General features: G+C 48.7%; 1 protein-coding gene across 1 annotated transcript; it reads left to right on the top strand.

The window, feature by feature from the left end:
* On the top strand, positions 1-2,210 carry SAT1 (spermidine/spermine N1-acetyltransferase 1). The gene is made up of 5 exons (XM_009635695.2): positions 1-81; positions 166-249; positions 1,456-1,557; positions 1,645-1,685; positions 2,002-2,210. The coding sequence occupies exons 1-5, from the start codon at positions 51-53 to the stop codon at positions 2,170-2,172; spliced, it is 429 nt and encodes a 142-aa protein (XP_009633990.1). The 5' UTR covers positions 1-50; the 3' UTR covers positions 2,173-2,210.
* The last annotated feature ends 9,964 nt before the right edge of the window (positions 2,211-12,174 follow it).

Genomic DNA, 12,174 nt, shown 5'->3' with positions numbered 1-12,174 from the left:
GAGCCTGCTCACGTGTCCCTCCCTTGCAGGAACTGGCCAAGTACGAGGACATGGAGGATCAAGTGGTGCTGACTGAGAAAGGTATAAAAGCGGCGTCTGCTCACCGGGCTGGTAGCCTGGTGGCCATACCTGTAGCTCAGGTGCCGATTTATTCTGCTTTTCTAGAGCTGCTTGAGGATGGTTTCGGTGAGCACCCTTTCTACCACTGTCTGGTTGCAGAAGTGCCAAAAGACCAGTGGTCGTCTGAAGGTGAGGCTTCCTGATACTTAATTTTGGATGCTAAATACACGAGAGGCACCTTATACTTAATGTTGTCGATTATACGTAAGGTTCTGCCAGTGAATCGGGGTAGGAGGAATAGGTTAACTGTTAAATGCAGTAACATACAGCGATACTCTGCTGAAGTAGTTGCTAGTGCTGGAGGCGTGGGAAGATCAGGTATAACATAATGTACTTGACTCCAATTAATTAAATGGCTTTTCTTGTTTGACCCTGACTTACCTTTATGTAATCCTGTTGAATCACATTTTTTTCTTTAATTTGTCCCCAATCTTCAGGTTACAGTCTCTAGCTTCGCCATGTACATGGCCCTTCCGTGTACATGGATGGGCGGGGAGGTAACTAAAAGATCCGTTACACAATAAAGTAGATGATCATAATATGAGGTAAGGTCTACAGGGACAAGTGCTATTCCCAAACCTTTACCAAAGACACAGTAGATCAGAAATCTGTTTGCACGCTTCTCTTGCAGTATTTGCAGAGTGTTATGGCAGATGTAGTTAAAACAGTCAAGATTCAGGTTTGAGTGGGCTGCTGGTGGAAGAGTTGGTTTCTCTTGCCTGTTGAGCCGCACAGTTAAAATGGAAGCTGCAGCTTTATTTACCTTGACTTGGTGGTGCTGAAGGTAAACAAAACTGTGTGATGCTCTCACTGGAAGCCTAAGTTGAGGTGCTGGAAATGCTGCTGTAAAGGTGGCCTGCAAGCATGCCTTCTCACACTGTGTAGTTACTGAGGAATATACATTGGAAGATCCGTGTTCTTTAGAGTTTGATCGACTGTTTCGGTTGCTAAGGAAGCAGAGTTGGGGCAATCATCTAGATTGTGAACTGCTGTATAAGTTTTTACTTGTGTTCCAGAATGGAAATACTGATAAATCAGTAGGGTGTACATTCGTGTGTAGAAAAAGCCTTCTGTTCAGCACTTACTATGATTAGTACTTTTGAGGATTTCAGGGTATGGCAAGGGCAGTAGTCTTTCTGTTAGGTTGATGCAAGTTTGTCAGAAGTTTTATTTTCAGTTGTGTGCTTATTTGCAAACTTGATTCTTAACTGTAGCCTAATAGCAAATGTCTGCATGTCACAGAAAGAGAACCTGTATGTTTAAACATGCATGTAAGACTTAAAATATTTTAGCCTTTTAACTTCAGACTAGCTAAAGTTACACCCTTTGTTTCAGAACACTGCATTGTGGGCTTTGCCATGTATTACTTCACTTATGATCCATGGATTGGAAAACTGCTGTATCTTGAAGATTTTTATGTGATGGCTGAGTATAGGGGTATGTATTACAGAATTAGATTATTTCCTTCCTATAGGGCTTTAAAATTAAAACCTAGTTTCTTACTGTGTGTTGGGTTTTTTTTAGGACTTGGCATTGGGTCGGAAATTCTGAAGAACTTGAGTCAGGTATGTTGAAGTGCTAAGTCTAAATGAGCAGAAGTGAGGACAAATGGCAAGGCAGTATTCTTGCTCTTCTGCTAACTGCAGGAGAGGCTTCTCCTTCAGCACTACTCAGAATTAAATTAAAGGAGGTGACAGGACACTAGATGGCTTAAAACATTGTCTAGAGTCTGTTAAACAGTGACAAGTGCTGAAATGACTGACAGAACAAACTTGATGACTTCTGGTGAAACAGTTATTTGCCGAGTAGTCTCACCAGTTCTTAGCAGGCTTACCATCTGGGGCTCTTGTTTGAAACCTGTCCTGTTGTGCACTTTTGCAGCTGGCTGTGAAGTGCCGTTGCAGCAGTATGCACTTCCTCGTTGCGGAGTGGAACGAACCATCCATCAGGTTCTATAAGAGAAGGGGTGCGTCTGATCTGTCCACCGAGGAGGGGTGGAGGCTCTTCAAAATTGACAAAGAATATCTCTTGAAGATGGCGTCAGAAGAGTGAGAGATTATTCCAGCAAATAAATTCTTTCTGCGAATATATATGCTCTCTGAATAAACTACTTCTTGCTTTCTGTGTACAGTTTGTAGTGGAATAAAGTAGTGTGGATGTTAATAATGAAAATGCTATGCATGTGTGGTCAGAGCAATTGGTACTGTGATCTGGAGTTGAGGCATCTGTGAAGTTGCGTATGGGCTTGTGTGTGTCCTTTACCAGTGTGGGCTTGTAATCTTTGTATATGGAAACTTCATTCTTGTAAGTGTCATTCAAATGTGTACAATGTACACACTGGTAGGGTTTGTTTTAATTATTGCCTTTTATAAAAATAAATAGTGTTTTCACTTTGTGGCAGTAGTTTTGACTTTAATTCTCACATATGGGTTTCAGTCAGATAACAATGTATATTGATAAAAGACACTCATCCAAACGTTTTCACAGGTGAAGCATGGATTACCACAGTCCCAGGGGGATAGAAGGTGTGCTTGTGTGCCTGCAGGACCTGGGCGTGAGCTTCTGTGCACCTGTGCTGGAGCTGAGCATTTGGAGATCACTCTCTGCTTCCTGCATGGTGGGGAGCATCCTCTCCAGTGAGGGTTCTGTGTGAGCGAGCTAAAGCTGAGTAGCAGCTGGTTCAGGGGCAGTCCCTCAGTTGGGCTGCTTTACTTCTGCAGCAACTTTCTAGAAGGCTGAAAGACTGGAGTGTGTGGTGGTATCTCCCTGGGACTGTGGGTCAACTGCAGAGCACCTTGGTCAGGAGGGCATAGCCTTGGAGGGGAGGATGCACCTCACAGTTCCAAAGCCTAAAACCACAAAAATAGGTTTGACTGGTCAGGAGTAGGAGAAAGTATCTTTACAAACCACACAACCCTTCCCTTATGTGAATCTTAAAACACAGACCTTGAAAGCTTCTGGTGTCCATACATCATTTTGGGTACTGTGCAGAGTTTTTCCTGTGCTTCAGTGCTGTGTAGTCGGTGGCGATTGTGTGAGCTGCTTGAAGGTCAGCGCTGTGGTAAGCAGTGAAAAACTGATCCTGTGTGTCTAAACCTTTGTACAGAGGGAAGTGAAAACAATGCTGCTCATCAACTTTTTAATCAGCTTGGAGACAAACTTTCCAACTTTGCAATGCTGCATCTGCCTTTCTCAGAAGTTGACGGTGAAGGTGTACATGCACATGTTCTAAGCCGTGTTCTCCTCTTGCTCTGAAGTAACCTCATGATAAAAGGTTGCTTTTGGCCAGTACTGCTTTTACTTCTAAAGGAAGGGATGAGACCTACCTGCCTTGTGACGTGCACTGGTTTAAACAAAACAAGGTTTTAAACTGATTGTGATCACTGTGTAAATTGTGTCAGCTGGAAGATGTCTCATCATAGGGAGTGGTGGGCAGTAACTGCTTCAACCGTGGGCAACCCTAACCTAACTTTAAGAACTCCATGTCCCTCTGCTAGCAGCAGGTTGTATGGCATAAAACCATTTTTGGTTTCCATTGTTTTTAACTCAGGCGTAGGCAAGCAGTGTACCTGCTCTGCCCAGGTGCGAGATACGGCTGTCAGCTGTTGCCTCGGGAATGAGAAAACCGGTAAGAAATACAGGAGCTCTTGGAAAAGAGTGGGAGGTAGCATGTGTCCAAGTGGTTGTCTGAACAAACACAGGCTGGACTGATCCTAGAATATGTGATGTAAATTACCCTGATTTAGCAGACCTGGTTCTGCGTAAGAACCGGTCATTTCCAGATGCTCCCCGTGACCGCCCAGCACCTCAGCTGTGAGAGCGTTCATACCACGTGCAGGAGCCTGAGGCTCCAATCCCACTCCTGCCGGAGGGGAACGGAAATCTGTGTTTCTCCCTTGACAGCAGATTAACTGCTAGGCTACGAACCACCCTGCGCTTGCAGAGGTGCTTGATGCTTGCTCTTGTTGAGCCTGTTCTATTCTGCAATTCAGCAGGCCACAGAACATGAGAGTGAGCCCACCCGATGAACTGGATGGGGAGCTGGGGCTGGAGGTGGTATGGGAAGGACGAGATGGTCTCCAGCAGCTCTCGCTGAGCCTCAGGGTGTTTTATCTTCTCACGGGTGAAGCTGCAGTAACTTCACTGGTAACCCAGTGAACTACAGTAACCTCCTCATGCGTCTCAGCCCTAGGGGAATCTGGTTTGGAGATATTTTAAGCTGGTCCTTCTGGCGCTGCGTATCAGTCCAGAAGGTGATTACTAGTAGAGCACTTTGAGAATGTTTTTATTTTCAAATTAACGGTTCATTAGATATCTAGGACAGACCTGCTTAAATCTCAGGCCCCAGACTTCTGGAGCGCAATAAGGCTATCAAAGCTGCATGACTGAATGGAACAAGCTAACTAATTAGGCATTATAATTAGGAAAGTAAGCAGCTTAGTCAAGTTTTCAATCAATTTAAAAATGTTTATCGTATCTTGTTCATCTTCTGCCAATGCAGTTTACCATTGCGTTTTCTAAACTAATTCTGCTGAAAGAGATTCTCAGGGAGTCACAGAAAACAAGCAAGGCAGTGCTAAATGAGAAGACCCTTTCTAGCCAACTGCGGTAATTTTGAACATTGACGCTTGAAAGACACGGACTAACCTTTCAGGTGTGACTTTCACTGAGATCCTACTAAGAGGTAGGGCTTTTAAAACCAACAGAAATGTTCTCACAGTTATGGTACAGAGTCTCCAACAGAGTGATGCCATGGCTCAAGAAAAGACCAATTTTAAGTCCCTCAATAACTTTTTCTCAAGCTACTGGGGGACCAAAGTGACTCTGTAACTACAATCGGGAGGTACAGCTGAGCGTTTTCTATGGATTTGGACATGGGAGAAACCTCACCCCGCTTGACTTTCTTCATTTCCAGGATGACGATCACACCACTAAGCTGCAGTGAGAGCATATGATGGGGGCTAAGCAACACCAGTAGGCTTTGAGCCAGTCACTGGTCTCACACCAGTGGGAATCCACCACATCACGGGCAGAGGGATTGGTGGGGCCCGCAGGCGTGCCGGCCTTTTGCCGTACCCTGTTTCCTCGCTGCAGCGTGCCTGCCTCTGAGGAAAAGTTAGAGAGCGCGTGTTACGACAGCGCTGATAACATCTCCGGGGAGGTGAGGTGCAGAGATCCTCCTTGCTCTCCCTCTCAACCTCATGACCCGGGAAGTCCTCCTCATGCCGAGCCGGGCAAGAGAAGGCTCCGCAATTGCAGTGTTTCCACGTTCCCATTGGGTGGGGATGGAAAGGTGGCCTCGGACAAACTTGTGGCCAGAGGACGCAGCAGAGGGCCATACCCTGCTGCGAGAAGGAGCGACGGACGGGCTCGCCGCCCCCTCTCCGCCAAGCATTTTCCTGCTCACAGGCTCCCGCACAATGATCCGAGCCGTAGCCATAGTGACGGCATGGAAGGAGGCCTTTTTGTCTACATAATTTGAGTTAAAACATAATATATGCGAGAAAAACAACCCTTCCCCCTCCCATCTTCTTCTAAAGAGCCTTTGCTCTCCACGTAATTCGAAAAGCCAACACAAACTTCTCCCCCAAAAAGCATATAGGTGCTTTAATGCCTTCCTGCACGCGGCGTTTCGTCTTGGGAGGCTTGCCATCCTGGAGCCTGGCCAGCTGCACGCGGAGGTCTCGCTGACGCAGCTGCAGGGAAAACACCAGCTACGTGTGGAGCAGGGGCTCAGGAAACCATTGCGTAATCGGCCGCCGCACGGCGTTACCTCGGGATGGAGGCTAGCCTGGGGACGTGCTCCCTGCCTCCCTTGCTTTGAGCTGACCAGGGGGGGTTATTTCCTTCAGCTTGTACAAGTTTCCTCCTCACAGCGCTCGCCCTCCCCGGGCTCTCCCTCCACACGCCTGGAGGAGCCGAAGCTGAGGGGCAGGCACGCGCTCATGGCCGTGCATGCACGCACGCGCGGGCACGCGCCGGCTGATGGCAGCGCTGAGGAAACCTGCAGCGGGCAGCTGTTTGCCTTGGCTTAAATAATTCACCTCACGTAACAGGCTCTCGGCTTTGCCCAGTTGTTTTGCTTGCCTGCCACTAATGTTTAATCGCACTGTGGGCTCAAAGCAGGCCGTAACTTCACCATCCAGGCGTGACTCCCTCCCAGGACTCTTCTTTCTCCCCCTGCCCCCCACCAGACCTGGCTAACGTTTTTTTTGCTGCAGAGTAGGTTTTTGGTAAGTGCAACCTTGATGGAGGGCTTTAAAGTCCCTTGGGAGCCCAGGCTAGTCCCCGCAGGGAGCTCTCGTGGAGGAGAGGGTGTAAGGCTGGCGATGGTGGACGTGGGCTCTGGGGGTGGGAGCCCAGCGCCGCGCTGCCAGGTGCGCTTTGCCTCTTCCCCAGGCCTCGCCCCACCGAGCTCTGGCTTTTTTGCTGTCAGAAACACTCACTGTGGTTGATAACAGAATAAGGCACAGGTACACACCTTTACTGAAAATAGGGAAGGGGGTGGAATTCAGTCTTCAAACCAGTTTCGGTTTCATTTCACAGATTTACTGGAGGCCAAAGCGAAAGATAAAAGCCCCAGGCGATAATTAGCTCATGAGGATGAAAAACAAACACTGGTTGCAGAAACTCCTCTGAGTTAAATAGTTTTTGTTTGTTTGCATTTGGACGTTTGCGTATTTCTATTGTTCACGCAGCAGGTGTGAGCCGGTCACGTTCACTCAAAGGGAAAAGGCATCTCCGTTTTCTTGAGCTCTGTTTTCCTTCTCCACCAAAACAGGTTAAAAATGAACATACTCTGGCAAGATGAAACCAGGTGCCCGTCCTCTCCATAAAATTTGCCAGACAGCGTGATGAGGTGGCTTCACATCTTCTAAATCACTTCCCAGGAGCCCACCGTGCGGGGAAGGGACTTGAACCCCTGAAATTCCTACTAGAAACCTTCCTCCACCTGGGGAAAAAAGCAGGAGAGAGACTGTAGCTTTTCACATGAAAGCCCATCAGTGTTTCCAAGCAACCTGAATATTGCAGTGGTATTTTCAAAACACACCAGTAAAAGTGCAGGGTGAAATTTTCAAAGCTGGTTCCTATAAATAGGCACCCAGATAGCACTGCAAAGATATCTTTGAACCGTCTTGCTCTAATTGCTCTCATGACGAGCAAACTCCAGTCTGGGCTCTTCACGATCTCCCTGAACTTTCACACTTGACCCGTTTCAGTCATTCAGAAACACCACTGCACAGCTTGTACAGGAGGAAACAAAAGGACTTCTAGTTTTGGTCTATGGTCTCGCACCTTTTGCAACCAGTTCATATGGTAGGAATTTGGGGGTTTTCCCCAGCCAACTTCCTACCATGGGCTAGCACAAATGTACAAGAACATTTCCCACCCCACAGCCTGAATATGTTTTAGCTACAGTTGCAGGCACGTAAGTCTTTTTTTTTTTTTTCATCCCATTTTTTCAGAGCCAATGTGGAGGGAAGGACCAAAATCTGCATTCACCACTCCTAGAGGTAATAACCTCTTACAGAGGTGTCACTTTGCCACTGGGGCAGAAAATGTAAAGGAAAAAAGAGGCAGGAGGAGAGGTCTGCAGCAGTGAAGGGATGCCAGGCGCAGGGGCTGACCGCATAGGCTGCCACAGGGAGCCACGGAGGCCGTGGCGTCAAGGGAAATGGTTTAGGCTTTATTCTTTCCAGGTGAAATGTAATCAGAAGAAACTATAAGACTCTTGTTTCACAAAATCAGAAGTCTCAGAGGTAAATTCCTGGGATACATTAATACTTTCTGGATTATTTTTACCTCCCATTGATCCCACTAGACATAACTCAATGTATTAGCAAGCATTGGATTTAGTGGTGCAGGAGCAGGAATTATTTGCTGCTGAAGAGCAACAGGCAGAACTGGCAGATAGAGGCAGCAACAAGCACTAGCATCAAAGAAATAACACTATATTAATCCAGTTTCAAACAAAACTAGCTGAAAGTTCAAGCAATAATGGCAGTCAGCATATGCTGTTCCTTAGCCAGGCAAGGCAGCACACCCGTTTCATGTAACTACATATCTCTGAAAGCTGGCAGACTGTAAGTAAGGCTGATAAAACAAAGTCCACCACATCACAAAGTACAGCTCGTCCAAACATCAGTGAAGTGAGGACAAGGTTAAAGAATCACAGAGGAAAAAAAAAACAAAACCTTTTCGTAAGCAAATACTCAGGATTTATAGGCATCAGCTGACTACCTTCTCAACACAGGGAAGTAATAAAATGATCCTGCATTTCCATGCTGAGTTTGCCGTCACCAAGATTTGACTGAAATTTGATTACAGAAGTCCTGCAGGGAGACAGGCCCAGGAGAAAACCTTGCATGTGTGGGAAAGCTCTGCAATGGCCAGAACCCCAGAGCGCCTTGTCTTGCCATTTGGCCTTGGTGTCAGCAAGCTATTATTTTCTGCTGTTAAAAGCCAAAGCCCTTTTTCACTCCTGAAGTTCAATGTACTCAGACATCCCTGCTTCACTCCCAGGCAGGAACAGGTTTGCTTTTATGCACCCATAGCCACGTGCCTCCCCAGCACAGTTCAGGCAGGTAAGGCTGCCCTTAAACACACTTAGGTCTGGTTTCTCAGCTAGGGTATCTTCTGGAATAAGCACAGGACTGCAAAAGCCAAAGGTCCTCTTAACACAGGTCTAAAAGTAAGAAGGGTTCATGAGGTGTAGGGGAGGACATGACATTATCTCCTGTTCTTTATTAGAGACACTGTTGAGCCTTTGGGATCCAAGAAATGATGGTTCTTTCATTTAAAATAAGAAGCAACAGGTGCTCCTATTTGCAGGAGTAAAGAATGCAAACCAAATGTAAATCTACCTAAAGCTGTGTGCAGCTTGCAACAAAAGTATGTTAGAAACACAAGTATGCCATGGGCTGCGCTGGGCCAGCCCTTGCCGCTTGCTGGGGTGCAGCCCCAGATCCTCAGCTTCATAGCCCCAGCATTATGGGGAGAGCGGCGCTTGCAGCTGGTCCTTCTGTTTCACGAACTTTTCTAAGTTCAGCCACGGTGGTCTTACTTTATGCAGCTCCAAACAGCACCCACAGTCCTGCCCTAAACCCATCACAGGTGCGTGGTACATGTTTCAGTGAAGCTTCTGTGGGAGCTGGCGCAAGATGGAAAGGCACAGAGGTGGCCATGAGCAGCTGGAAGCCCTCAACCCCTGTGTGCACAAGCACTTGCCCTGTGCTGAAGGTCCCACCAAACACTCCACGGGAGAGCCGGCTGCCTGGGGAAATGATCACAGACAACTCCAAGTGTCAAAGTTTCACAGCATCGCCCCTGGTGCTACTGCAGCCAGCAAAACCTGCCCGGCTGCAGTGTGGGGAACATCCTCGGCAGGCTCAGCGCCTGCTGACACACCACGCAAGCACCAGTCAAAGATGAAACAATGTCCCTTTCCAGTGAGGCTGAGCCCCAGCAATCTCAGGACATGGCAAACTATATTTGGGAAGAGCCCAGATATATCCCAGCCAGTTTCTCTGCAGTGGGGCTGAGCTGAGGCAGCCGAGATTTAGTGCTTGCTGCGATGTGAAACCTAGAGTCATGGCCGTGGTCTTGCCATGGTCTGTGTTGGGAGTACAACTGTGATGGGCTGACTCTGGCTGGATGCCAGGTGCCCACCAAATCTGCTCTGTCACTCCCTTCATCAGCAGGACAGAGGAGAGAAAAATATACGGAAAGGTTCATGGGTCAAAATAAGGACAGGGAGGGATCATTCGCCAGTTACTGTCACGGGCAAAACAGACTCAACTTGGGGAAATTAGTTTAATTTATTACCGGTCAAATCAGAGTAGGAGAGGATAAAAAAAAACCCCTGAATCTTAAAACACCTTCCTCCCACCCCTCCCTTCTTCCTGGGCTTAACTTCACTCCTGATTTTCTCTACCTTCTCCCCCCGGCCAGCACAGGGGGATGGGGAATGGGGGCTGGGGTCAGTTCATCACACGCTGTCTCTGCCGCTCCTTCCTCCTCAGGGGAGGACTCCTCACACTCTGCCCCTGCTCCAGCCTGGGGTCCCTCCCACGGCAGACAGGGGGCTTCTCCAGCCTGGGCCCTTCCCACGGGCTGCAGTTCTTCATGAACTGCTCCAGCATGGGTCCATCCTTTCCATGGGGTGCTGTCCTTCAGGCACAGACTGCTCCAGCGTGGGCTTCCCATGGGGTCACAGCCTCCTTCGGGCACATCCACCTGCTCCGGCTTGGCGTCCAGGTGGAGATCTGCTCCCCCGTGGGCCTCCATGGGCTGCAGGAGGACAATCTGCCTCACCATGAGCTGCACCAGGGGCTGCAGGGGAATCTCTGCTCTGGTACCTGGAGCACCTCCTGCTGCACTGGCCTGGGGCCCTGCAGGGCTGCTCCTCTCACATCCTCTCACTTCTCTCTCTCTGGCTACTGTGCCGCAGCAAGATTTTTTTTTGTTCTTAAATATGTTATCCCAGAGATGTTACCACCATCACTGATGGGCTTGGCCTTGGCCAGCGGTGGATCTGCCTTGGAGCTGGCTGGCGTTGGTTCTGTCGGGCATGGGGGAAGCTTCTGGCAGCTTCAGCCACCCATGTAGGCTCTCCCCCCACCGCCTACCAAAACCTTGCCACGCAAACCCAGTACAACAACAGAGAAGAAACATGTTGAGATAAATGTGGGAAGACGTGGGGAGCAGATGTGGGCTCATCCCTCCTCAGGTGTTTGGGCACCTGACCAGCCGGCAGGGAGGCCCGGGCACGCTGAGGGCAGGGGAGGGCCAGCAGTGGGTCCACCCTCGGCAGCCATTTTATACCACGGAGGAGAGGAAGCTTACGCTTCTCCTCCTTCAGGCAAGGAAGTGGCTTGTCTGAAGAGATTTTTGGACTTGAACGTGGTACACAAAGGGCATGTTATGGGGCCGTGGACACACACTTGGGTACGTGCCTCACAGGCTGCTGCCCAGCACACTTGGTAAAACATACACCCAGTTTTGTAAGCGAAGAACTACAGCCCTCTGCAGCAAAACAGTGGGCGTTCCCAAAACCAGCTTTCTGCATCACCGCTGGCATGAAACGTAAATATTTTTTTCCAGAGACCCTGTTTTACCAAACTCCTGCAAACTCAGCTGCTGTCTCAGCCAGGCAGCTGCCGGCGGGTGGGGGCCGCCCCCCCCCGTTTTGGGAGAGTATCGGGGTGTCCCCGGGGGCAGGCGAGTACGGCCAGGAGGATGTTCAGGGCTGCCCTTGAATCGGCCCTCACTGCGACATCCGCCAACGGCTTCCATGGACATCCGGCGGGGCTGCTGCCCTTAGCTAAATACCCTTTTCTTCAATGTAGTTTATTAAATCACAGAGCCTCGTAGTTATGTGTGACTCGTGTAACGTGTGAGTGAGCACGTGTACATGAGTTACTCTTCTTTTGCTCTGTTAAAGTTATACTTAGAATACTTTTCCCACAGAAATACAGTAGAATTTTACTTAATTCCCGGCAAATACAGTCCCTGAGTGATAATGTGCGTATATAATGCATAAGTTGCCCCTGGTCATGACGCATTTTCCTGTTATTCCCATTAAAGGAGTAACAGTGAACTTCTAATGATCATATTGCAAGGAAGCCTACAGAAAGTATGCTGAAGACACTAAACGCGGCATTTACGTATAAAGTAATTTATTCTAAGTGGTTTATTCTTGAGACGCAACTGTACTATTGGAGTGTTAAATAAGAGACTTTTACAACCACCAGCAACAAGTACGTACTCTACCCTCTGTTTTGGGAATTGCTGCCCATTGCAACCAAGTGCCACAGTTTGCATATCCTTTGCCCAGCTGAGAAGGACATGTTCCACCTAGCAGCCCTGGCATGTCCCCAGCTGCATCCCAGCAGGGGGTCCCGGTCCCCACAGTGAGGACCAGCAGCCCCAGAGTGCCCCAGCCCTGGCCAGTACCTGCCAGCTGCCTCCCCGGCGGTGTTACGGAGCTTTTTGGCATGGGAGAAGAGCCCACATCCCGCTGAGCCCCACGGCAGGGGTGGCTAATGGGCCAGC

Source organism: Egretta garzetta, unplaced genomic scaffold, assembly GCF_000687185.1.
Source record: "Egretta garzetta isolate BGI_Z169 unplaced genomic scaffold, ASM68718v1 scaffold373, whole genome shotgun sequence".
NCBI classification, from domain to species: Eukaryota; Metazoa; Chordata; class Aves; order Pelecaniformes; family Ardeidae; genus Egretta; species Egretta garzetta.
This window is presented reverse-complemented; position numbering and strand designations above follow the sequence as displayed.